Below are 25,861 nucleotides of genomic sequence, written 5' to 3'. Positions count from 1 at the left end.
CAATAGTTTGACCCACCAACATTTCTAAATGACTGCTAATTAGATTGACAACAAATTGCTTTATGATTGACAACACATACATAAACTTGATAGCTAATTGGAACTTATGGACACTTAAACACATCTCCAACTAGTTATTAATTCAAACTAAAACTCTATGACTCACACCTGAACTGAACTTATGTTGCCAACTACTCGCACAAGGTTTGCCATATGTAAAAAAATTATTTATTTACTATTGTTGGAACATTAACTCCAAGATTGAGATGATTCCCATAAATGACATTACAAAATCATCACCTTGTCCAACTAATGCTCTACCAATGTGTTAATGAGACAAAGAACCTAAACTATTAAAAACTTTACAAGTATTCTAAGTTACCAAATTCTTTCCAACAACCCTCAAAGTTTGGTTTAATTCTGTACAAAGTTTGGTCCTTATCAAATTTTCCTCGAATTCGCCTACAGAGCTACAAATTCACTGCAAATTTTGTCAAAAGAACCTGGGCAAAATTTGGAGCATATTTTAAAGAATTTGGAGCATATTCTATTTGATCCTCTAAACCCTAAAAGTGACCACTAAAAAGGCCACAATAGATGGTTTATACGCCATTTATGCATTTATGAATGACAATGAAAACTTCATTATAGAGGAAATCCAAATTGACAATCGATGAAGTTCAAATTGACAATTATAGAGAAATTTCTTTAAAAAAATAATGATATATTCTTTGAATCCATGGCTTAAAATATGAATCTCAACTTTTGATCAAGCTTGATAAGAAAACCTCTAACCAAAAATTTTTTAAATTAGATAACCTTATCTTTTGATGATTCCTTTCATTCTCAAATTCCCCCTTAATATGGAAAAATGTCCCATGCATGTGACGAAGCAAGTGTATCATGTTATATGTATGGCTAAATGATGCAATTAATATCCTATTGAAATGAAACATAGATATGGTGGTAGATTTTGCTATGTTGTCTTACTATTAGCAGAGTGGTGTATGGTCTTATTTGTTGTTGCATATGCACATACACATATTTTACAAAACATATGTTTTTGTACGGTCAACGAATTCAAACCCGACACAAAAAAATATTTGGACGAATTTCGAACCTGAATCTCAAACCCACATCCGTGCCGGAATCCAAACCGGCAACTTAGCAAATATTTATTTCAGGAAGACAGTTTGTTTACAAATTTAAAGATTGAGTAAATACTAGCAACATATTTCTGAATAGTTTTTGTTCAATTTTGGTAGTCACATTTTGTAGACGATCAATTTTTTATCCATTTCATAAAATTTTCACTTTTTCAAGTAGTAAATCAGCGAAAAAGAATATTACTAAAACTCATTCAACTAAGGCCTATTTCTAATGCATGTATGTGTTGACCAGTCAAAGTGGGTAACTGAGGAGCTCAATTGCCCCATGATAAAATCCTTGTAGTTTTTCTTATGCTTACTAAAAACGAGGCACGACTGGCCAAAGCTTAGGCACTGCAAATTGTAATTTTTGGAAAACAAATATAAAACTGTGGACAGATTTTATGATTTCATTATCACATAAACATCATTCCTAGTATATCAACTTCACCTCAAACAACCGAGAGACATGAAATCGTATTCATTTAATCTCAAATGTTCATTTCTGTCCAGTTTTTAATCTCATATATAAATCTTCACATTTATTTTAAATTGTTTTCATTGTGATGCTACTCTAATTGTATTCTTCTGAAAAGTCATGCATGGACGAGTTCACAGCAAGGATCTACTGAGTGTTTGTAATCCTGATCTTTCTTCTGCTAGAATTTTATCTCATGTTTCAAATATTATATGATAAAATCAATGTGTAGAAAGAGTCTCTATTTTGAATAGGATCTGCATCCGTGCTATGTGTGGAGGTAATGCTATAATCGGTTGGGTAGACTTCTATTAGGTAATTCTATAATCGGTTGGGTAGACTTCTATTAGGTAATGCAATAGTAGAAATGGTACTAATGGATCAGTAAGTGACTCAGAACAATGTGAGCTGTGAATTAAGAGATATTGAAATACAAATGCAACAACTTTACCTCTGCGTTGAAGGCTTACAAATCGATTCACTTTACTTGGATTGTACCTTCAACCATTACATTGACAAATCGATTCACCGAGTATGGCCTAGTTCTTGCTCCCCTACCTCTGTGTATTCCTCTTCTCTCTTGTTTATTTCCGATCCCTTAAGCATGATACTGCCGTCGTCCAAATTCTAGCAAAAGAAATGGTGGGATTGCAAAGGAATTTACTTCAAAGATGTCACATGTTTCATCTTCCAATTTATACAGATGAACTGTCACAGCATTACTTCTATCTTCCATTTTCTGTATGCCTCTTTGTATCCGAGTGTAACTGTTTTCATTTTTCAACAGCAAAGCTAATTCAAAGTTCAAACAGACAGTTGCACTTCATTTTTTTTCAAAAAACTTAGATGTTTACATTTAAATTTGCTTCCATTTTAAGAAGCCTCTCGGCTTAATTAAATAAATTAATTATTTACTTTTATGATCTTATCAAATATTTATATTCCAATGTCGCATTAGAAGAGGAAATTACACACAATTATTGATTTCACAAATCGATGTGTGCTATGTTTATTGTTGTTGAACACCAAGACACTATATGGGCACAATTTGGAAGTCCGAGGAATTAAATGGGTAGAATCAGATTTTAATGGGAGGGCACATGTCTGTTTGGTTGGTTGGAATGCCAAACAGTACTAATTAAAAAAATTGGGTTCCAACCAACAAACATACCACTCCACAAATCTGCTCGCACTTAAATTACAAACTGACAACACAACTCTACTATGTGGAAACTTGAAATTTTACTTTCATAATTATAATAGCAGATTCATTGAAGAATTAATATAGAATATTCCAAGAGAAAATAATGTGATAACCATAGAAAACCTTCCATCAAAAATTGTCCTTCAAAACTCTTTTGACTTCATGTATTGATCGGTAACATTTGATGAGGACTGAACTGAAACACAAAAAACCTGACCCGATCTGCATTCAATCCCAAGCCCAATATCAAACTTCACTCCGCCAGAATTTACTATAATTGTGAAAATATAACCACAGAGAATCATTGAGGATGTAATATAGAATGCACCAAAGAGAAAGTAACGTGATTACCTATTAGAAAAGCTTTCATCAAGAATCGTCCTTTGGCTCCTTTCTATACTCTCAACTTCATATATTGATCAGTAACATTCGATAAGGATTGAACTGAAACACGAAAACCTGGCCCCATCTGCACCCAATGCCAAGCCCAATAACAAATTCATCATTCCACCAGATTTTACTGTAATTGCAAAATTATAGCTACACATATTAGATATGAATTGAATGATAAAAAACACAAATCAAAAATTTAGACTGCTTACAGTGCTGGTTAACGTAAAACTCTTGACATAACCTGTATATCTGGAGGCTGCATCCAAAGTTTGCATAAACTTCAAAAGTTGTTTCAAGAAAAAAACAAAATCGGAACAAACTGAAATCATAGAACAAGAAAACTGCAATGCAAATATCCAAAGAATCTAGCATATACAAAAGGAGGATCATGAAAAAGAAAACAATGGAAATGCAAATTAAAAACCAAATATTGGAAGGAAAAATTTAAAATAGCTAGTTGATTATAATAATAATTGGCACGAAGAGAAGCTTACTTTATTTCAGGCCTATAGCAAGTTGATTATAACAATAATTGGCAAGATGAGAAGCTTACTTTTTTTCAGGCCGACTGGCTTAGCAGCAAGGAGAGCATTTAAAAATGCCACTATATTTTCGCGCAATGCTTCCTCTTTAAAGCTGGCCTGTTTAACATCCATATCAACCTCAATCAATAGAACTTTAAAAGCCCGCTAAGTTAGTTGACATAAGATGATGTTGACAATGTTGTTTCCTTTCCATGCATAATATCATCTAACATCAGAACAGAAATTTATGCTATAGTAATGAGTTACTGTATATGCAGTTTTCTCTTCCTCTACATAATTATGTCAACAACTACCACATAAAACTCATCATACTTCAGTTCCAATCAGACATGACAATTTTAATTCTCGCTTAATAAATTTCGAATGTCTTGTTTTTCTAGGAGTTTCAAGATCAAAACACATACATACATTCAAACAATTTATACAAGTAGGAAAAAAAATGAAGGTTACATAAATTTAACATTTCTGCTGCTGAGAACTCTAGCTAAGACAAACAAAAATGTCTTTATTCTTCTACAGTTTTCACCATTTTATACAAACAAGCGCATGGACTGACCAGTGAGAGTTCTTGGTTGGATGGACTGTTGATGAAATTCTGGATTTGTTGAAAGTGAAAATGGCATGTGAAAAGATGCTGATTGAGACAAGGAATTCCATGATGACAATAGCAAAAATGAAGAGACATTTCAGGTTACAAAAACCCACCTGATGTGAATTAAAACATGAGAGGGATGAGGCGGATGCTAACTTTCAGTTATCTCTAAGAATTGAGTTTTTAACTTTTGTGCTCTAAACACAATCGCCTGGCACTCCATTTGAAATACTTAAAAACATAATTAAACAAATGCTTGATGAAAGAAGTAACAGTCACAACACAGAAGAACCCAGGGTCAAGATGGCCTGCCCCAGCACTTGGGCATTCATCTGATTAGCCAATGGATACTTATAACTGATAAATGAATCCTAGTAGATGCAATTTCATGCCAGCATGATGATAGGTAATTCTGTCTTCAGGAATGAATTATGAAGGTATTAGGATGTTAAGCATTATGGGGTTTAATGTGGATAGAAGCATCCAGAAATGGATTGAGGTTAACTTCAATCAATTTTTGGAGTAGGAATGCAAAAATCCATGCATTCTTATATTCGTAGCTCCAGTCATTTTTACTTTGATAGTCTTGGCAATAGGAATAACACACACAATAGTATTTAGTTAGAACTTTCAGTCGTACCTGTTGATATTGTAGCTTAAGTCGGATTGAATGACCCTAGATATAATACTTCTATGGTTATTGGTTAATCATCAATTAGACAAACTCCTGTAGCTTAAGTCTGATTGAATGACCTTAGATATAATACTTCTATGGTTATTGGTTAATCATCAATTAGACAAACTCCCATATATATATATATATAATGTTTATTAGCTGATATGCTATTATAGTGTAATGTCTCACTCAGCAAATATAAACCGGTGCAAAAAAAAAGTTGTTGAAAAATTAAATAGAGGTGCCAGAAATCCTGTCAAATCTGCAACTAATGTTTTATTGAACTGCGTGCATTTTGTATCAACACAGAAAAAGCTGGCCGGGTGCTGACAAGAGAGACATGGATGGAAAGAGGCATTGGCAAAGGAAGCATTGACCAGCGTTGTTGTATGTGCATTGTGGACGCATGCAAAATGTACTGATGCACTGAGGATGATGTTGCATGGGCAATGCAGTGAGAGGGATTACAACAATAATAGATAAGCTTCTATTATTAGTTAATGGTTATCTATTTGTACTCTATTGTAAATATTAGAAAGTTTCTAATACTAGTTAGTCTATAGTTATCTGTTAGCTTTCTTTAGCTTTTTGTTAGCCAGAATAGAATGTTCCTATTCTTTACAGTTGTTTCCTAAGAAAACATCGTTTTATTCTTTTGTATTTATTGACCTCTCGATCTCTATTAATATTAAACAAATATTTACCAATTACTTCATAATATGGTATCAAAACCAATTCTTTGAATTTTGTCAAAAATTATTATAATTTCTTGTTCAAAATTATTAAAGCAATATTTTTCAAAATTATTTTCTGTGATATCTTCTTACAGCCATTTTTCTACAACTGCTGTCTGTTTTTTCTGCACATTTCTGCCATCTTTTGTGGTTTATTTTGCAGCAATCGTTTTTTGTTCAAAACCCTAATTTTGTGTACCGGATTGGAAAAAAATTACAAATTCTTAGTGGGTTTTTTGAGATCTCAATTGGGTTATTGTCTTTTTTTTTTGGGTGGCTCGATTTTTGAGCCTGGTTGGAATTATGGCACTTGGAAGCAGCGGATAATAGCAATTTTTGAATATCAAAATACTGATCAGATTGTTCTAGGTGTTACACAGAGTTTGACTACCCCTGGTACTAATCAGGAGACAAGGGATCTGCATAGTCAGGAGGTGATGATGCTTCTCAAATTATCCGTAGTTAATAATCAGCTCTCTCAAATTCCATCCGACAAGACAACTGTTGAGATATGGGCATATCTCAAAAATCTTCATAAGACTTCTGACAAAAGCAAAGCTTTCTTCTTGAAGAACACTCTGTTTTCTATTATCATGGATGAGCAAACATCGCTTCAGGCTCACCTGAATAGGTTTTAGAATCCGTAATCAGTTGTTTGCCATTGGTTGCAAGATGGAGGAAAAGGACATTGTGGCCATCACTCTTAGGAGTTTACCCAAGTCCTATGAGCATTTTATCGAGACTCTCAACATCACTTCTTTTGGTATTGATCTGAAATTCACAGGTCTCTACACACTCCTGCTTTAGCAAGAGTGGTGGAAACAACAGTTTGGTAGCAGTTACAGCTCCACCTCCTCAGAGCTAGCCTTTGCTGCTAAATCCTTTTAGAAGGATAACAACAAGTCTCAGTAGAAATCCTCTGCTCCAGATTCAAAAGGCTTCCGAAAGAACATTCAATGCAACTATTGCCACAAGTTTGGCCACATGAAGGTTGAATGTCCAAAATGTTTAGTTGCCCAATCTAAGCAATCAGTTTCGCAATGCAAAGTGAATAGTGCAGAGCAACTAGGCAAACAAAATCTGCCTTTTACACCTTCATGGCTAAAAGACCTACAACTCGTGCATTCGTCTGCTTGGTACATTGATTCAAGTGCCTCTCGTCATTTCACCCATCACAGAGATTGGTTTACGAACTACCAGCTTTATTCAGATTATGTTATCTAGAAAGAGAAGTTTTGTATTTGAATTGTAATTTATTGTCTCTGCTTTCATTACCAAAGAGATTTATCAACGCTGTAAAGAGATCTCCATCAAAAGCAGTGTTTACCATTTATCATACTTGGTGACTAATTATATTTATAAGCAGTCCTTCCTAACACAAACATCCTGCATTCATCAAAACTATGTTTCAAATGGCAATATTTCTGGCCGTGAACATCCAGTGTAACATTTATTGATGTATAATCCTCAAGCAATAAGTTCAAATGTGCCTTGCAGAATGTTTGCCAGACAATATGATCCAGATACCATCTAATCAGAGAAATCTGTAGTAGAAGATGAGGAGGATGCCCAATAGAAACACAGCAACAAAAATGATAAATTATAAATACATAAAATCCCTACCTTCCAAAGAATGCATTGACGAGAAAAAGAGGTTATGCAATCCACATTCACTATTCTAGGGCTTAGAGGACACTTAACACACCTTTCCAAGTCCAACATGCACAATAGCAGTCTTGTCCATCTTGAAGTCAACTCGACCTTTCTTTGCTTCCTTTACTGCCTCTGCAACATCATTTGTCACAGTACCAGCCTACATTTCTCCCAAGTAAATGACAATCTCAATCATTTTAATTATTACATAAAACAACTTTGAAGCTCAAGATCTCTATAGGTATACAGTTAAAGGCACTTACTTTGGGATTTGGCATCAACCCTCGAGGGCCTAGAACCTTTCCTATCTGGTAAAATTTGGGATATAAAAACAGTGAGAATTCTTCATAAGAATTCATTTAATGAAGTTGAGCATATTCAAAATATTACAAGCAAAACCTTTCCCAATCGTGGCATAAATGCAGGAGTTGCAATACATTTATCAAAATTCCCCTTGAGGCCACCTACAGAATTAGACCCACAGTCAACAGCTAAAATAGTGCAATCTAGAAAAATATCATTGCAAATATTTAAAATGCATTCTTTGTGAAACTAGTGTATGTGACAGATAAAACCTAGTCTACAAAACAATACAAATTTACCTTTACACACAAAGCCAGTGAAGGTTCAAACTTACTTTTGCCCTTTTAAATTCAAGGATCAACTATTTACCTTCCTTTATCTCATTGATGAGTTCATCACCTCCAACTACATCAGCTCCAGCAGCTCTTGCTTCATTTGCAGTTGCACCATCTGCAAATACTGCTACTCTAACAGTCTGTGGAATGCAAAGCTTGTTAGATTTGCTCTAACATGTACATATATTATTTCAATTTTATTTAACGTGAATGTTGAATAATATACCAAATGTGAAGGATACCTTGCCTATACCATGTGGAAGAGCAATTCCACCCCGAACCATCTAGAATATGAACAGAATCTGACATCAGAACTCGCAACAGATAACAAGAATCGAGAGTCTCACAATAGATAAATACATCCATGAACCTTTAGAGCAAAGGGCCAACTGTAAAAGTAAGATGATAACAAAAGTTGGAAAAGTGTGCTTCTAAGAATCCAATTAAGCTTCAGCAACACAGATATGAAGTGTATAGAGACTTAGTGCAGACAGGTCTACCATTGCAATATTTAGAAGAAGAAAATAAGTGTAAAGGCAAACATCTACCAACTCAGAATGGGGAAAAAATATCTAAACCATCATTCCACAAGACTTATTTGATATAGGATGGAAAAGGTTCAAATGACAGTTAAAGTTTAGCACACAACCACTTCAAATCACCGGATGTCTTTGCATCAGACAGATAAGAGAAAAGAGAAACTTGCCAAATCTCCATTACACTCACAATTAAAAACTACTCGAGAAATTGAAATTGCTATATGAAGAAGTGTACACATTCTACATTTATGTGTTACATATCTTGCAGAAAAGAAGAAGATCCATGAAGCTAATATAAATAAAATCCATCAGATGAGGAACATGTTCAAATTCGATCATGTGGAGTTCTGGGAAGCTGTGGTTGATGTTTGAGGATGAGTTTCTCAACTCTGATCTGCAGCCCAGAACCATCTTGGATATCTCCTCATTGTTCCTGGCTTTGGCTTTGATGACTGGTTCGTCGAAAGATGAGGTACCGAGTGTTTCCCATGCATGCTTGCAGCCCAAATGGTATGGTGGGCTTGCAGAGATTGTAGCTAGGGCAGAGGTGGGTGTGGGCTTGCACATGAACCGTGGCCCTTGGCGGCTCATTGGTGGTGGAGATGGATATTTACAGCCCTTGGTCATTTGGACTTCCTCCTGGCCAATGGCGGTGCAAATGGTGGATGTTCGGAAGGGGTTGCAGGATATTCTTGTTTTCCTGCGAAAAACAGAATTGGAGAGGCGGGAGTTGGAGGCAGAGAGGAGATTCCTCGGCGACAAATTCCTCCCAAAAGGTTGGCTCGTTGTGGTGTCTGGGATAGTGGCAATGTGGGTGGCAGTGAGGGCGATGTTCAGGGAGACCATGGTGGCCCTTCCTTTCCAAACTTTCCTAGGGAGGAGGCGGCAGGGTGGTTCCTCTGATGCTTGGCATTTGATTTCTGCTCTTCTGCATGCCCAATTTTGTTAGGATGGGTTACTATTTTGGGGTTGTGTTGATGTATGCTTTCTGTGTTGGTTATCATGGCATTTGTGCTCTGCTGGGTTGTTTTTTGGGATGTATTCTGGAAATCTGGTTTGATTCCAGTGGGTTCTGGGGGGTGGAAAGTTAAATCTACCAATTTGAAGTGGCTATGTAATCAGTTTTTTGAATTTATAAATACATATTACATATCAAAATATATATATAGATAAAATCTAGTGAGAATACATCCAAGTCACATGCAACATCTCAAAAGGCCCTCCAGACCTAATCAATTAAACATTATGCACATGTTTAATCTTCCCCCAAGTTTAAGCTGTACCTACAGATTTTACTTCACATTCTCCCATGTTTAAAACTACCAGATTTAATGTTGACAGGAGCATTCCGGGGCTCATGCAATCCTGCATCCTCAAAAACATATTTCTAACATTTTTGTATTCTTCATTTTATGTTTTTCCGTGATGCAAGTTGAATGTGTGTTAACCTTGTGTGAGCCCATTGAATTGCATGACTATGTGGTAATCAAGAAAAGTAAATTTAATAAAAAAAATCCTTTGAAAAGTTGGGATGCACCACAGCCTCTAGTGGCTTAGTCTTTGTTTCTGTCTGCTGGCTAAATTAAGCGGGACCCACTCAGCTATCTTCCTTACATACACGTGTCAAACCTGTTTGGGAAGCTGCCAGCAGATTTGAAACCGATGTCCACATTGAGTGGTATCAGAATAACGATAAGCTCGTGGGATTGTTGTGTTCTCGATCTTGACGGTGCTCAAAAGTATGTAGTGGTGTGTGGATCCTATAACTATAAAGGCTTGAGGGAAAGATGGCTCATTGTAATGCTGAGATGGTGCAGATGTTGAGGACAACGGCAGCAGCATTATAAGCATTGGAAACAAAACGGAGAGGTGTGCCTATTAAGAATGTAAGTGAAGATGAGGAGGAAGCAACAATACTGACCAAGGAAAAAGGAGAATATATGAATATACCTTTCATATAGTGGACAATGTCTTGTACTTGAAATTGACCATTCTTTAGATGATCTGGGAAATTCAAAAGTTGAGGAGCTTAAGGATTGCATTTCAAAGATGTAAGAGTACTTTGTATTTGAATATGTAGAAGAACCAGGGAGGCTGAAGCTTTCTAGTAACAAGTTGAAGGGTTATGCATCCCTTTGGTGGGATCATGTACAATTGGATTGATCAAAGAGGGGAAAAGAGAAGATCCGATAATAAGATCAAATGATGGCAAAGCTAACAATTTTTGCTTGCATATTACCTGCTGAACTTGCTGAAGTGATGACTCCAGGTTTTCCAGCTCAAAATTCAATCTGGACATATTGAATATGATGAGAGAACAGTTGCAAGGTGCATTAATGGACTTCACTTGGATGTCCAAGCCGAATTTTAATGGTGTAAGTGAAATCAATAGAAGAACCCTACTCATCTGCTTTGAGAACAATGAAAAAGTTAGCTAGAAAACAGAAAGGCGGAGTCTAGCACTTCACGTGATGACAAATAGTATCAAGATGCTATGGTAAGAAGAAATTCCTCCAGATAAAGAGGATTCTATGGAAGAGAAAGAGGTAGAAGTTTCACTTTCTGGTGATGCAGTGAAGTTAGCCAAAGGGCCTTTCAGTGTCCACAAGCACCACATGATTCTGGAAGAGACCATACTGCTAAAGCTAACAAAGAATATGTAGCATCAACTTGGCATGTAAGCATGGTGCTCTTGTGAGCAATTGTATGGATTGAAGGTGTGAGGAATTATGCATGAACATCCTGAATGACATTCAGATCATGTTGTATGCTTTAAGATGCTCGTATCATGCTTCATGAATGGATTATCATGGTGTTTTATTCTTTTTCTATCCTCATAGACACCTAGTTTCTATATGGCCTTGTACACATTTGGTGATTTTGTATCATATTGACTATTGTGAACCATGCAAGTACATTTGACAGGTGACCTGAATGTGCAAGTATAAGGTTATTCACCCATTTAAGTTTGCAGGTTATATCAGAGCATTTGACAGGTGACAGGTTATTTCCCCGAGTTTGCAGTTCTAGAATATGAAATATAAGAAATCTAAGAAATTGTCTGGAGAATTTATACTCTTGGGCTTGGAGGACGAAATCCCTCTTCGCTATCACCCACTTCGCTGTTGAAAGACACAGTTAAGAGGACTTGGTTGAGCTTAGATGTAAAAATCTGATTGTTCTATAGAAGCCATTACTTCTATTTGCTTAAGTTTCAGATTTGTCCAGGAAAGTGATTTGATTTGTGAAGTTGAAGGTTATATTTGAGATCACTGGGCTGTGAACAAATTGCATTGGGAAACTCGTTTACATCAGATTGAAAGAGTTATTGGGGCCATATAGATCTGAAGGTATCCAAGACAGGACTGTACAACTTTGGAGGAAGTCTGCAGTAGCCATCCTTGCTGGGAAACACTCAGAACAGAGACGTCAATGTCTGAAGCCATCCAGAGTAAATAGTATAAACTGCAAGAGTGTTGTCTATGTCTGCAGCTGTTTAACAAAGGGGCCGTACCAGGTTGTATGCATCATAAGGTAGCCAAAATTGTCCAGGATAGTGCCATCCAGGGTTGAAGCCATCTAGGAGGCATCAACAAGGGCTTAATATATGTTGTTCATGTAACTACTGGACGACATCAAGTCTGTAATGGCAATTTGGTATGCAAGCACAGTGGACTGATTGTACTTAATTGATGAAATTGTTGTAATCAGCTGCTGTTAGTGTAATTCAAAACTATTGGTCGAGATCAACATTACATCTCTTTGCTGTTAATGCATTTCCAAAATAATAATTTTAGAATACACAATATCTATATTAGAGTAGTTACAGTATTGATATTGTAAGTTTGGATTTCAAGTATTTTTTGTAAATGCCATATCCATCCATTTTTAAACTATAAACTCAGAACCAAGCAAACTCAGAAAACTCAGTAAACAGCCGGCCAGAAAACTGTTCTACAAGATTACAGTGAAAGGGAAAGCAAAATTTGGTCTAGAACAGGGGGAGTTCTTATAAATGCATATTTTTGCTTGCCGATACATATGAAAAAAGAACTTAAAATGAATTAGGAAGTATATTTAATTTATAACAAATAAATTAATTGTGATTGGAAGATATTCATCATATAGACAATTTATTTGAGTTATAAAATTCCTTAGACAGTAAATCGATTTATTTCATGGGTCCTTTGGGAACTAAAATATCTTAATTATCTTATGTTATTTGCAAATGCCTTTTTGCAAAAAAAAATAAGGAAATAAAAAAAGATAGGTAAATAAATCAGAAAAAGAAAAGGGACATAACAGGAAAGAAAGCTTGTATTCTTTTTATTCTTGTGCTTTTGGAGAGGAAGGTTCTCTGAACCCTCTCTCTTGAAGAAACTAAAGAAATTCTAGGTATGCTTATTTGAAGGATGGATTGGCTTGGACCTGCTATGAAAATAACTGTCATTGTGTATGAATCGAGTTGAAGGTGTGTTTATGTCTCCAACCTTCCTCTGTTTGTTGCATCTGGAGCATTTTGATGTCTGATTTGAAGGAAATTTTTAATCCCTTATCTTGCTTTGGAGTTTTCTCCATCCATGCTTGCCACGCTCACCTTTGTGGTAGCACAGGGCCTCCATTCTAGATTGATTTCCATGTATGTTCTTCAAGATTATTTGATTTCGTCAGTTTTTTAAATGTTTAATTTTAAGCCATGGTTATGGCTGTACCGTCTTAAAATGGGCGCACTCATCTTTTAAGACCTTTTAGCACCCATTCCATAGTGACTTCTTGGACCATGAATGGGTATGCGTTCGATGCGCCCTTTCTCCTGTTTTCTTCCACCTTTTCCTGAATCTTTCTGCATTCCTCCTGAGCTTTATGTAGCATGTCTACTCCCCTCTTTGGGAACAGGTCAAATCAGCTTAACCTGTTCTAGAATAAGTTGACCAAAGGTCAACCTAGGTCCAAAAGTGGTCGACCCAGGTCGACCTCTTCCCTAGTGATTGCGGGGCTCGGGATCCAAAAGCTCTGGAGATTCAAAATTGCTAACTCTCGCTCTCCAATCAGCTTGTATTGTTTTCCTGCCCAAAAACTAGTATATAAGGAGACTTGGAGGCTTCATTTTGCATCCTAAAGTCTCATGATACCTCACTTACATTCAAGCTACACCCCAACTTTGCAATCAAGGCATTCAAGCATTTTTCAAGCATTCAAGCAAAGCAGCTTTCATCAAGCATTAAAGGATTCTTTGTTTGCATTCCCTCTTCAAATATTGCATATTGTTGGCCATCAAGGGAGGAGATCTACATTGAGGCATTCATCATCTACTTCATTGATGCACGTTTACATCCATGGCTCCATGATGTGGTTATGATAGATCCATTGCAACTTGTAGAGATATCTTACATTTACATATCGAATTCAACATCTACAACATACAACAAGGCAAAATCCTTATTGAAAAGGGTTTTTACAAGCAAGGTGAATACTTACATTTATCTTGTTTCAGTTACATAAATTTACGCTTGATTCCTCAATCTAGGGCTTGACCAAGGCAAGCCCTCATCCACCCAACAACAAAAACCTGTGTTTTATGTGTGGAGCAGACTAGTGAAATTGTGATTGCAGATCTGGAAATAACTCTCCAAAAGCTTTCCAATGAATCTAGGTTGACCTTGTTACAGTGTCCACAGAACACAATGACATCGCAAGAATTGTTCTAGAACAATTAGCGCCAAGTCAACCTGTTCCTTTCCCCAAAACCGGAAAATCAATTTCTGGGTTTTTCATTTTTTTCAAGGATCTACAGTCAGGTCTTCAGTTACAAATTCGAGTCTGCAATTTTCAGAGCTAAAACACAACTTCCTCTTCACATTTCAAGGTGAGTCTTCTATCTTTAATTTTCATTCATAAATTTAACATAAATTAGTATCTTAATTGTTAATTTCATTCATAAATTTAACATAAATATGTATCTTAATGGGGCTGATTGTATAGACTTTAAATCTAGATCTACATTACATAGCCAATTAGTTCGTCTTTGCATACACATTATCACCCATGGGCCAAAGAGTGTATTTCCTTATATTACATTCCTTATCACAATTCAAATTCAGTATTGGCATCCCTTCCTTTTGGGCCCTTGCTAATCGAATTTGGATTCAAAAGGGAATCATATTTGGAGGTTCTCTCTTTACCTCCACACATATAGTTGAATGCTTTAGTGGCATAAAGTGGAAGCCTACATCGCATTAAAGCATTTCCATTTCACCCCTAAGCAATGGCAAAAATTCTAAGAAATTAGGAAATGGAAATCTTATTCCAAATTATTATTGTTATTCAGTATTAAACCAAAAGGCTATATTTCAATTTTGGAAATATCAATGGTTAAAATGTTTGAATTTTGAGCATTCGTCAATATTAGTTTGGAACTATTTATGGTTTTACATTTCAAAATAAAAGTTGAATTTTGCTTATCGGAAATGATTTTGAGGAATTAGAATGAGGCAAAGTATGACTCCCTCTTAAATTTGCTAATTCTGTAACTTGCAATCATGCTGATCTGATAACAGATCGGTCTGATCTGATCTTGCATGATATATACTGATCTAAAGTCAATGCATTATCCTCTTAAGGATATCGGCACCTATCCTTGAGTACTAGTTTAGATCTAACTAAACTCCTTTGTTTTAGTTTAGGACTAAACTTGTTCTTGCATGGAAAGTCGCCAACTTCAAGGGATGAGTCAAAGTAGACTTTGGAAGGGACATGTCCTTACGTAGACTTTGGAAGGTACAAAGGACATGTCCCTTAATCTCTATATTTATTAAGGGTATGATTGAAGTCTAAGAACACACAAGAAACAATAAAGTCTGCTCCTTACTCAATACTGCCCAAATACAACTTGCAGAAGGAAAAGACATTTCCAGATTTATATTTCTAAATTCATTCAAAACAGAACTTTGAAGTTTATCTACAGCAAGTTTAAGAAGGTATAATCTAAGTTTAATTCAATTAAAGAATTTGCAGAAACTTTACATGGTATCAGAGCTCTGGTAGTCAAACCTAGGCTCTACAAATTAAGTAATAAGACCTTATACATATTTAGCATCATTCTCCTATCTTCAATGGCATACACAATCAGACTCGAGGACAGGTTTGATGGGAAAGAAAACTTTGATGCCTGGAAATTCAAAATCGTCATGATTCTCGAAAAAAATGATGTAAAACAATTTGTTGAATCAGCATCCAGACAATCTACAGCTGAACCTCATAAATCCTTCTGGATTAAAAGAAATCGGAAAGCCATTCAGATCATATTAGATGGAGTGAAAAATGATATCGTACCTATGCTAACAAAACATCAAACAGCATTTGCTATGATGAATGCAGTACTAAATGCATATGAGGTCAACTATGTGACTAGAGTTCTCGCACTAAAAAGGCAACTAAAAACATACAAATAAAGAAAGAAGAATCAATGAATTCTTTCTTCCTAGGGGTTGCCAATCTAAGAGATGAACTTGCAAGTACAAGAACCATCCTAACACTGATGACTATAGATGGATTACCAAATTCATGGGAAACTTTCGCACAAGGAGTAAGTGTCAGAGATAAACTTCTTGATTTCAATAGACTTAAGGGAGATTGTCTTTAGGAATAATCCAGAAAACTAAAGAAAGGAGGGAAATTGAAAACGGAAGATGAAGAACTTCATGCTCTTAATACAAACTCCTATAAAGGTAAGAAGAAACATTTCAAAAAGAAAACAGGTAATTAAAAGAATGACAAATTTTAAAAAGATCTATCCAAAATAAAGTGCTTCAAATGTGAAAAGTTTGGACACTACAAATCTAATTGCCCTGAAAATCCTAAACAACAAGTGAACTGTACAAATGTTACTAGGGAAGAAGATAATTACGATCTTCAGAATCGCGTATTGTATTCATCACTATCAAATGAAGTCTCAAGTAAAGCATGGGTGATTGATACGTGATCATCTAGACATATTACAGGATACAAAGAAGCACTAAACTCTATATCAGAAAAAGTTAATGGCGAAGTCACCATCAATGATAATTCAGCACATTTCATCAAAGGAATTGGGAATTGCACCTTGAAACTAAAATCAAGAAATTCTCTTCTTCTCAAAGGAGTACTCTACGTACCAGGAATAAAAAGAAATCTAATCTCGATTACAGCACTGCAAGATGATGGACATAATGTTGCATTCATGGACGGTAAAGTAATAACCTCGGCTAAGAACTCCTCAATTAAGAAAGCAAAATTGATTGGTCATAGAAAAGGGTATTTGTATGAATTAAATTCAGAACCTAGTAGACCTATTCAAGCATTAATTCATGAAGTTGCAGACATAAATGAAATATGGCACAGAAGGTTAGGACATCTAAATTTCGAAATCTTATCAACTATGGAGAAGATGGTTACTGATTTACCTAAACTAAATAAGGACCACTCAAGCATACTCAAGCATATGCAAAGGGTGCGCTCTAGGTAAGAACCCCAAAGGTCCATTTCATGATAGCACTAGAAAAACCAACAATATTTTGAAATTAATCCATACATATTTATGTGGACCTATGTTTGTTCCTTCTCTTGGAGGATTTTGGTACTATATTTTGTTCATAGATGACTTCTCTAGGAAAACTTGGATTTACTTCTTAAAATGCAAAGAATCAACAGAAATCCTAAAGAGATTTAAAGAATTTAAAACATTAACTGAAAACTTATCAGGACATAAAATTAAAACTATTAGAATTGATAATGGAGGGGAATACACCTCAAATTTATTTAAAAGGTTTTGTAAAAAAATTGGAATTAAGAGGGAGTATACTGTTCCTTATAACCCAGAACAAAACAGAGTAGCAAAAAGAAAGAATAGAACAATTATAGAAGCTACAAGAGCTATGATATTTGATCAAAATCTAAAATATTATCTTTGGACAGAAGCCTCTTGTATTGTTGTCTATATTCAAAACAGAAGCCCTCACTCCTACTTAGAGATAAAACTCCTAAAGAAGTCTTTACTAAGGTTAAACCCAATATAAGTCATCTTAGGATTTTTGGGTGCCCTATATACATCCATTTTCCAAAAGAAAAAAGAACTAAGTTAGAACCCTCCGGGAGGAAAGGCATTTTTGCAGGGTATAGTGAAACATCTAAAGCATATAAGATTTTCATACCTGGACAGAAAAATATTGAACTTAGTAAGGGTGTAATTTTTGAAAAAGATCTACCATTCAAAAGGGCCCTAAGTTCTAAAGAACCCTCTCCTTTACCTAGTTCTAAAAGAAATTTTGAGTCTCAGGGGGAGAACATGGAAGAAATTAAAGATGAAATTCAAAACCTTACTCTTGGAGAAACTCAAAAGTCAAAGAAAAGACCACTTTGGGCCATTAAAACAATCGAGGAACCACAAGACTTTGTTGCACCTTCTGGAACAATCAAAGAAAGCAAAACACCCAAAAGATTTTCTAGTTATACAGCAAACATGAATGAGTCTAAATCAGAACTAACTAATACTTCAAATGCTATTAAACATACAACTTGGAAAGAAGCTATGACAAAAGAATACCAATCTATTATGAAGAATGATGTTTGGGAAATTGTTCCAAGACCTAGAGGAAAATTTGTTGTTTCTTCCAAGTGGATATTTAAAATAAAGCATGCTGCTGACGATAGCATTGAAAAATATAAAGCCAAATTTGTAGCCAGAGGATTTTCTCAGAAAAAAGGGGTTTATTATGAAGAAACTTTTGCTCCTATTGCCAGATAAACCTCTGTAAAAGCAATCCTAGCCATTGTAGCATCAAAGGGATGGAAAGTACATCAGATGGATGTAAAAACAACATTCCTAAATGGAAAGATTAGAGAAGAAGTATATTTGAAGCAACCTGAAGGATTTGAAACTCATGATCCTAACATTTTTGTTTGCAGGCTCAAGAAATCTCTCTATGGGCTTAAGCAGGCTCCAAGGGCTTGGTATGAAAGAATTGATAAATATCTCACCAGCTTAGGATTCTCCAAAAATGAAGCCGATCCAAATTTATATTATAAAAGGGATAAAGATGATATGGTAATTCTGATACTGTATGTTGATGATTTACTAATAATAGGTGATGATTATCTCATAGATCAATGCAAAAAAGATCTAATTAGAGAATTCGAGATGAAAAACTTGAGACTCCTTCATTACTTCCTAGGACTAGGAGTACGGCAAAATTCTGACAGCATTATACTTCATCAAGGGAAGTATACATCAAATATTTTGAAATGATTTCAAATGTGGAATTGCAAGTCTATGTCTTCTTCAATGGAGACTAATCTACATAAACTTAAAGAAGAAGAAGCAGAATCACCTTCCATAGATTCTACTCTCTACAGACAGATGAATGGGTCCCTTATGTACTTGGTAAATACAAGACTTGACATTTGCTATGTTGTTAATGCCTTAAGTAAGTTTATGTGTGAGTGAAAGGAGATTCACCTAGTTGCAGTAAAAGACATTATGAGATACATACAAGGCACTCTTAATCTTGGGCTCAAATATGAGAAAGTTGACTTAGATTTACATGGATTCACCAATTCAGATTGGGGTGGAAGTGTTAAAGACAGAAAAAGTACTTCAGGATGGTGTTTTAGTTTAGGATCAACAATAATATCTTGGATATGCAGAAAGCAGTCTTTAGTAGCACAAAGTTTCACAGAAGCCGAATACATTGCAGTAGCGATGGCCTCTCGGAAAGCAGTTTGGCTTAGAAAGTTACTTGTGGGATTATTTGGGCAAGCCATGAATCCTACGATTATTCATTGTGATAATTAGAGTTCCATCAAGCTTTTTGTGAATCCAGTTTTTCACAACGGGTCCAAGCACATCGAAATTCCTTACCATTATGTAAGAGATATGGTAGACAGGAATATTGTAAAATTAGAATACATTTGCACTGCAGATCAAACAGCAGATATTCTCACTAAAACTCTCTCTAGAGTGAAGATAGATCACTTCTGGAAAAGACTTGGTATGGTCGAATTGTAATTCACTTGTCTTCTTTAAATTATTAATAAAATAATTTAATTGTTAGGCTATTGACTGTTATGGGCTCCACCATTTGTATTCATTATTTAAGAGGTGACGATCTCAGAGACAATGAACACTTGTATAAAAGACATTATGAGAGATGATGATTTCTTAGATAATGTGCTAAATAGTAGAGTTCTATTGTAAGATCTAGATAAGTTCAAGATCACATTGTGATGTAGACATTGCTATGTCTATAGGTCAGAATTTGGATAAAGGAAGAATTTTATTATTCTCTGGAGTTTATCCTGTGTTTTGGTAGATCTTAACTCAGGATCATGTTGTGATATAGGAATACCAGTATCTATGAGTACAACTTGGATAAATGAAGAATTTAATTATTCTCCGGATTTAGCCAGTATATTGTATTCTTGCAATACTGTTATCACTAGTAGCAGTGATTTGTCATATCACAGGTTTAGTAATATGACATTGTATCATGTGTTCAATGATACCACGTGCTAAGAAGATTCAAATAGATAAAGAGTATCAATTTTTGCTTGTTCTTCTTTATTATGTTGCTAGATATGATATCTCTCAGTATGATTATCAAGTTAAGAGGGAGTGTTAATTTTGTAACTTGCAATCATGTTTATCTGATAACAGATCGGTCTGGTCTGATCTTGCATGATATATATTGATCTAAAGTCATTGCATTATCCTCTTAAGGATATTGGCGTCTATCCTTGAGTACTAATTTAGATCTAACTAAACTCCTTTGTTTAAGTTTAGGATTAAACTTGTTATTGCATGGAAAGTTGCCAACCTCAAGGGATGAGTCAAAGAAGACTTTGGAAGTAATGACATGTCCGAACACACAAGAAACAATAAAGTCTGCTCCTTGGTCAATACTGCCCAAATACAACTTGCAGAACGAAAAGACATTTCCAGATTTATAATTTCTAAATTCATTCAAGGCAGAACTTTGAAGTTTATCTACAGTAAGTTTAAGAAGGTATAATCTAAGTTTGATTCAGTTAAAGAATTTGCAGAAACTTTACAACATTTCCATCTAGATTTTCTTGGGACTATATCAAAAAAAAATCATTACAATTTTGCACATTAATTTTTCTGCCATACACAAAATGGCAATTTGGAGCATGGGGAACTTAGGATGATGGTTAGGAAGGGGTGGCTTCCAACATTGTCTAAAATCCAAATATACTTTTGAAGCTACGAGTGAGCGTTATCTGTCTATGAGATAATTAAGAAAATTTCTTGGGTGGTTATGGAACCACGATGCAAGTCGACAACAAACATGAGTGCATGCATAGGCTTGGTATGATCTGCCAAGGGCATGCCAAGCTTGAATTGAGTTGGTGGATGTCACTTCAACACTACCCCTTGCACTGCAATAAAGATTTGTACTCAGGTCTACAAAGCTAGACCTTTGTGCAATTGCAATGAAACTCATTCCCTCCCTCGAATATCGCCTTGTTACCATGGGAGGTTGTATCTAACATGAGACCATCTCTAGCCATGTGTGTGTGATTGATTAAGACCTTGATTCTAAACATATTCAAACTTATGTTTCATACATATTGTTGGCATGTGTATGCTATTGTAATCATATGCTTATTGTGATGGTCTTCCCATTATCCCTGTTTATGTTATTAATGGATCATCATTTTCATACACATCTACAATATGATAGCTTATCTTACATGTCGTCATATGGTTGTTATGATGTTTCTTACTATGTGAGCCCTACTTCCTTATTTTACATGAGTGTGTACTTGTAACCATCTATCTCCTAGGATGGTGAGGTTGACTGACAAGTGCCATAGAAGCATGTAATCGTTGTTGGGTGTTTAAAGGATCTTGGAGGAGCTCAGAAGATGTGCAAGTGGGATTCTTCTACTCCTTGCCTTTATTTTTCCATTATTGCAATATGTTGTAAAATGTAAAAATCTACACATTTGAGCCCTGCCATGTAATTATGATACTATATTGAAAACTCTTTAGTGGATGGGTTATAAATCACCCACATAAGTGGTGAAATTGTCTATAGTTTTTGTTGATGTTCGGTAGCTTCAGATCAACCTATGACAATATATAATTATATATGAGATATAATTACATATAAGTTTATAAAATGAGAAAAATTAATATTATAATAATGATATATATCTATATATATATGATTATATTAATTGTCAAATTAACGAATAGACATGTCCCGTGAAGAGACATGTCTCTTCTTAGCCCTTGCTCATTATAAATAAAAGGTTGCTGCCATTTGGAAGAAACATACAACATATTATGACAGTGCTCTTACATTTGCAGCAGATCTGGGAAAACAAACGTGGTATCAGCGCTAACTACAAATGTAGAAAGAGAATATTATTATCACGGCACATATCGCATAAAGACATTCGCACTTACGAAGACTAAAGGGTATACATACTGCAGATATAAAACAAAGAACTTACAACAACTTCAAATTATTTGAAACAGTGAATTTCTCATTGTAGCAAGTTTCTATGACAATCAAGTTTTGTTCATATAAATATCACTTGTTTAATGAAGAAGTTTCAAATTCATTTTCTGAAATTTTTTACAATAGACATGGATTTAATGGGTCTCGACATTCAGTGATATAAGTCAGAGACCATCAGTATTAGCAGTGAATGACTAGATTATGGATGCACAGCAGTAACAAGTCAATTTGCCACATCATCCATAGTGTGATACAGCATGTAACCTCAATGGATTAAATGAAGAGAACAGCGAAGGAAGTAAGAGTGAAAATTCTGGAAAATGTCTTTAAGATAGATTTGATAACAATTCACATAGTAGCCTGAATCAATAACAAGCAGGAACCAATAGAATACTAAAAGACAGAGACGTGTCGAGCACTAAACAGAGCAAAGCTATAAAGGACGTACCGATGCCATATTGGCATATACATAGTGACTACTACAGAATAGAAAACAGCGATGGGCTTAATGTTCACACCATTTTGAAGAAGACGATGGTGAGTCCTATGCAGTGATTCTACAACATTCCAAAAGATAGTTGTTAATCATCGAGAGTGCTATACACAGACAGGATAGTGATATACGAGCAATAATAACTTTTTCAAACCCACCTATTTATGTCAAAACGATGACATTGTTAACAATTCTACGACTTTGGCAATATGAGATTGTATAAAATAGAGGGACTATCGATTATGGAAAAAAAAATGCATTTATTGATTGCTTTCCAACATAGAGGAAGTGACTATATATGACATATATACGTGTTATTAAAAGTTCAAAAGTAACTGAAGCATCAACTAAATTCAGACACACAGAAAGAAGAAAATTCACGTGACCATATCAAAAGGACCCAAACACACACGTAGGAATGCCAAGACGGTTTGACAAATAAAAAATTAGCTCCTTTCAATAATTGAGGTCTAATTGCAACCCAATCAATCAGAAAGAAAATTTGGAAGAATATAAAATGGAGACAACAAAATTAGAAAGAGGACGAAGTTTGTTGTAAATAGTGGTGCTAGGATGGGTCGTGGAGATGTGGTGTATGGGGGAAGCTTTGAAGCCATGCTGAGAGGCAAGGACTATCCATTTTGGTCAAATGCTCACTACCTTGGGTCTATCTATAATGAATTGGCATTAGGACTTAGCTATCGGTGGCTTACAAACTTACATAAAAAGAGGCTAGAGCTGAAAAGTCGTCGAACCCCATAATAACCACTAAGTTCATAGGCCACATGGGTAAGGTGGGCCCATCTATAACTATGCAAGACCATCGAATATCGAAGGAGTACAAAAAGAAGGTATTACAAACATTTAAATAAAGGTACATTTGAGGTATATTATATATTTAAATTTTCTCACCACTAATATAATATGGCCTAAACATATTATGAATGTGTATATAGTTTTGAGATATTTGTCAATTCAAAGGGTTAATGTTTTAATTTTGATTAAATATCTAATAAATATAAAATGCATATATAGAAGTATCCTTTAATTTAATAATTTGACATTATTAAATGTAAGAGGATTAATTGATGTGCAACAAGATAGTAATATGATCTCTTATGAATATAAGTAAATATAGATTAAATTATTAATTTTTTTAGATATTTATCTATATTGCATTGGAATGATCTTATATTACTATACAAAATTATTTACGATTCTTGATTATTTTATTTATTCAATGAAGTCTCTATCTTATTTGTATATACTATAAGTGCCATGTGCCTTGATCTTTTCCTTCGAGAATGTTACTGTAGGGAGAAGGAGATTGAGATTCAAAGGGAGCTAACATTTTATTAGAGACAACCTTGAAAGAGAGGGAGCAGGTAGAGGATATGAGTTAGTCAAACTTCGGTGATCTCGATCATATTGATTCAAGGGGAGTAAACCATGTTGAGATGGATTATCCAATGATCAATAAATTGTAGCAATCAAGAGGACTATGATTCATGAATATATCTCACGACTACGTGATTTTAATGGGCTTAACCCTTGTGTAAGGTGACGATCTTACAATAACTTAATTTTCTATTATGATGGATAACTTACGATATCTGTGCAAATCATGATAGATTAGACTTTGCATGGTTGATGTTTATATGGTAGCATTATGAGAATGCATGTGCACATACCTTATAAACATTTTTGGTACATGGTAAATGTTATGCAAATTAATGTTCTAGAGGCTATTACACAAAGTCCGTGGTGAATATCATATGACTTGATGTTCTAGAGGCCATTACTCACAGTACTTGGTGAATATCTTGCATCTCATTGTGAAGGCCATTACTCAGATTATTTGGTGAATATCATATGTTGATATTTTGTAGACCAATACTCAAATGTGATATCAAAATGGTGAATATCACATGTTGATATTATGTAGACCATTACCTTATTGTACATAGTGAATATCAAGTGTTGATACTTTGAAGACCATTACTCGAAGTATTTGGTGAATATCATATATTCTGAAGACCAATACTCATGATATCAAATGTGATACCAAAATGATGGATATCTTCTGATTAAAGATATCCTTAATCTTGCTAACTTGATATTACTTTGAGGTAATACATGTGTTTATCCTCCCTAGCTAAGAGGGAGTGTTGATGTTTGGTAGCTTCAATTGGATAAACCTACGACTATATATAATTATATATGAAATATAATTACATATAAGTTTATAAAATAAGAAAAAATAATATAATAATAATGATATATTATATTTATTATTATATTAATTGTCAAATTAACGAATAGACATGTCCCATGAAGGGACGTGTCTCTTCTTAGCCCTTGCTCATTATAAATAAAAGTCGCTGCCATTTGGAAGACACATGCCATATATTATGGCAGTGCTCTTACATTTGCAGCAGATCCGGGAAAACTAATAGTCTTTACCATGTTTTCATGTTGGCTAAAATAATATTAGAGCATATTTGGATTTCAACTTAAAATGAATGTAATGCACTAGAAAAACATTCAATTATGATAGCATTAAACTACACGTTGTGTCCATATTTTCTACTCTTGTGTTTAACTCTAAGAACCCCCTCACTGAGGTGTCATTTTGGTTATCCTTGTGGTTGGACCACGAGGATGTGTTGGAAACATACCCCTTCATAACTTATGCCCCTGGACTTGTTTTTGAGTCCCTTGTAGACCTCCCAGTCTTTCAAAAGCATCTCCTTAGTTTGATTGTGTTGGAGATAGGGTGTGCTTTTGGTCTCCTAGTCATCATAGTTTAAGTCCATTCGATGTTGTAATCTTGTTTTTGTCAGTCCTGGGCATTTTCACAAGGAAGAGTCCCAAAAAAGGACCAGGACTACATCATAGTTTTCTTTTAGAATTTTTTTTTTGTGGAACGCAATTTCTAGACTCCAGTGTTTTTTCAAGACTCTTGAATATTGCGTACTATTGTCCTTTATGGATGTTAACGTCCTAGCATCCTAGTGTTTTCTTTTGGCACAATATAGTCCTCCATTTCATCAAATTACAAGCATTTATCGAGGAAAAGTTGTATTCAAAAATTGTTCCCCTTTGCCTTATGAGTATTCACGTGTCACTTCGACAATAAGTGGTATAATCTAGAAGTTATACCATCTTTTGCATTGGGGAGTATGACATGCACAAAAGTGACTCATTATAATTCCATTTATTTGATGGCATGCACCTCCTAGTGT

General features: G+C 35.0%; 1 protein-coding gene across 1 annotated transcript in view; it reads right to left on the bottom strand.

Moving 5' to 3' along the window:
• Positions 1-2,580: 2,580 nt before the first annotated feature.
• Positions 2,581-25,861, bottom strand: part of LOC149556471 (Ribosomal protein L1p/L10e family) — a 76,768-nt gene continuing 53,487 nt past the window's right edge. The window contains exons 3-11 of the mRNA XM_089830789.1: positions 8,304-8,345; positions 8,096-8,201; positions 7,823-7,887; positions 7,687-7,731; positions 7,476-7,583; positions 3,777-3,864; positions 3,433-3,479; positions 3,182-3,299; positions 2,581-3,052 (exon numbers count right to left, since the gene is read on the bottom strand). Of these exons, the coding sequence (XP_089686915.1) occupies positions 3,225-3,299; positions 3,433-3,479; positions 3,777-3,864; positions 7,476-7,583; positions 7,687-7,731; positions 7,823-7,887; positions 8,096-8,201; positions 8,304-8,345 (576 nt within the window). The 3' untranslated portion in view covers positions 2,581-3,052; positions 3,182-3,224. The remainder of the gene's footprint in view (positions 3,053-3,181; positions 3,300-3,432; positions 3,480-3,776; positions 3,865-7,475; positions 7,584-7,686; positions 7,732-7,822; positions 7,888-8,095; positions 8,202-8,303; positions 8,346-25,861) is intronic.

The sequence above is a fragment of the Cupressus sempervirens genome, chromosome 5 (assembly GCF_028749045.1).
Source record: "Cupressus sempervirens isolate cs-2001-9-10 chromosome 5, ASM2874904v1, whole genome shotgun sequence".
Taxonomy (NCBI): Eukaryota; Viridiplantae; Streptophyta; class Pinopsida; order Cupressales; family Cupressaceae; genus Cupressus; species Cupressus sempervirens.
Note: the sequence above shows the minus strand (reverse complement) of the source record. Positions and strands in the feature narration are given on the sequence as shown.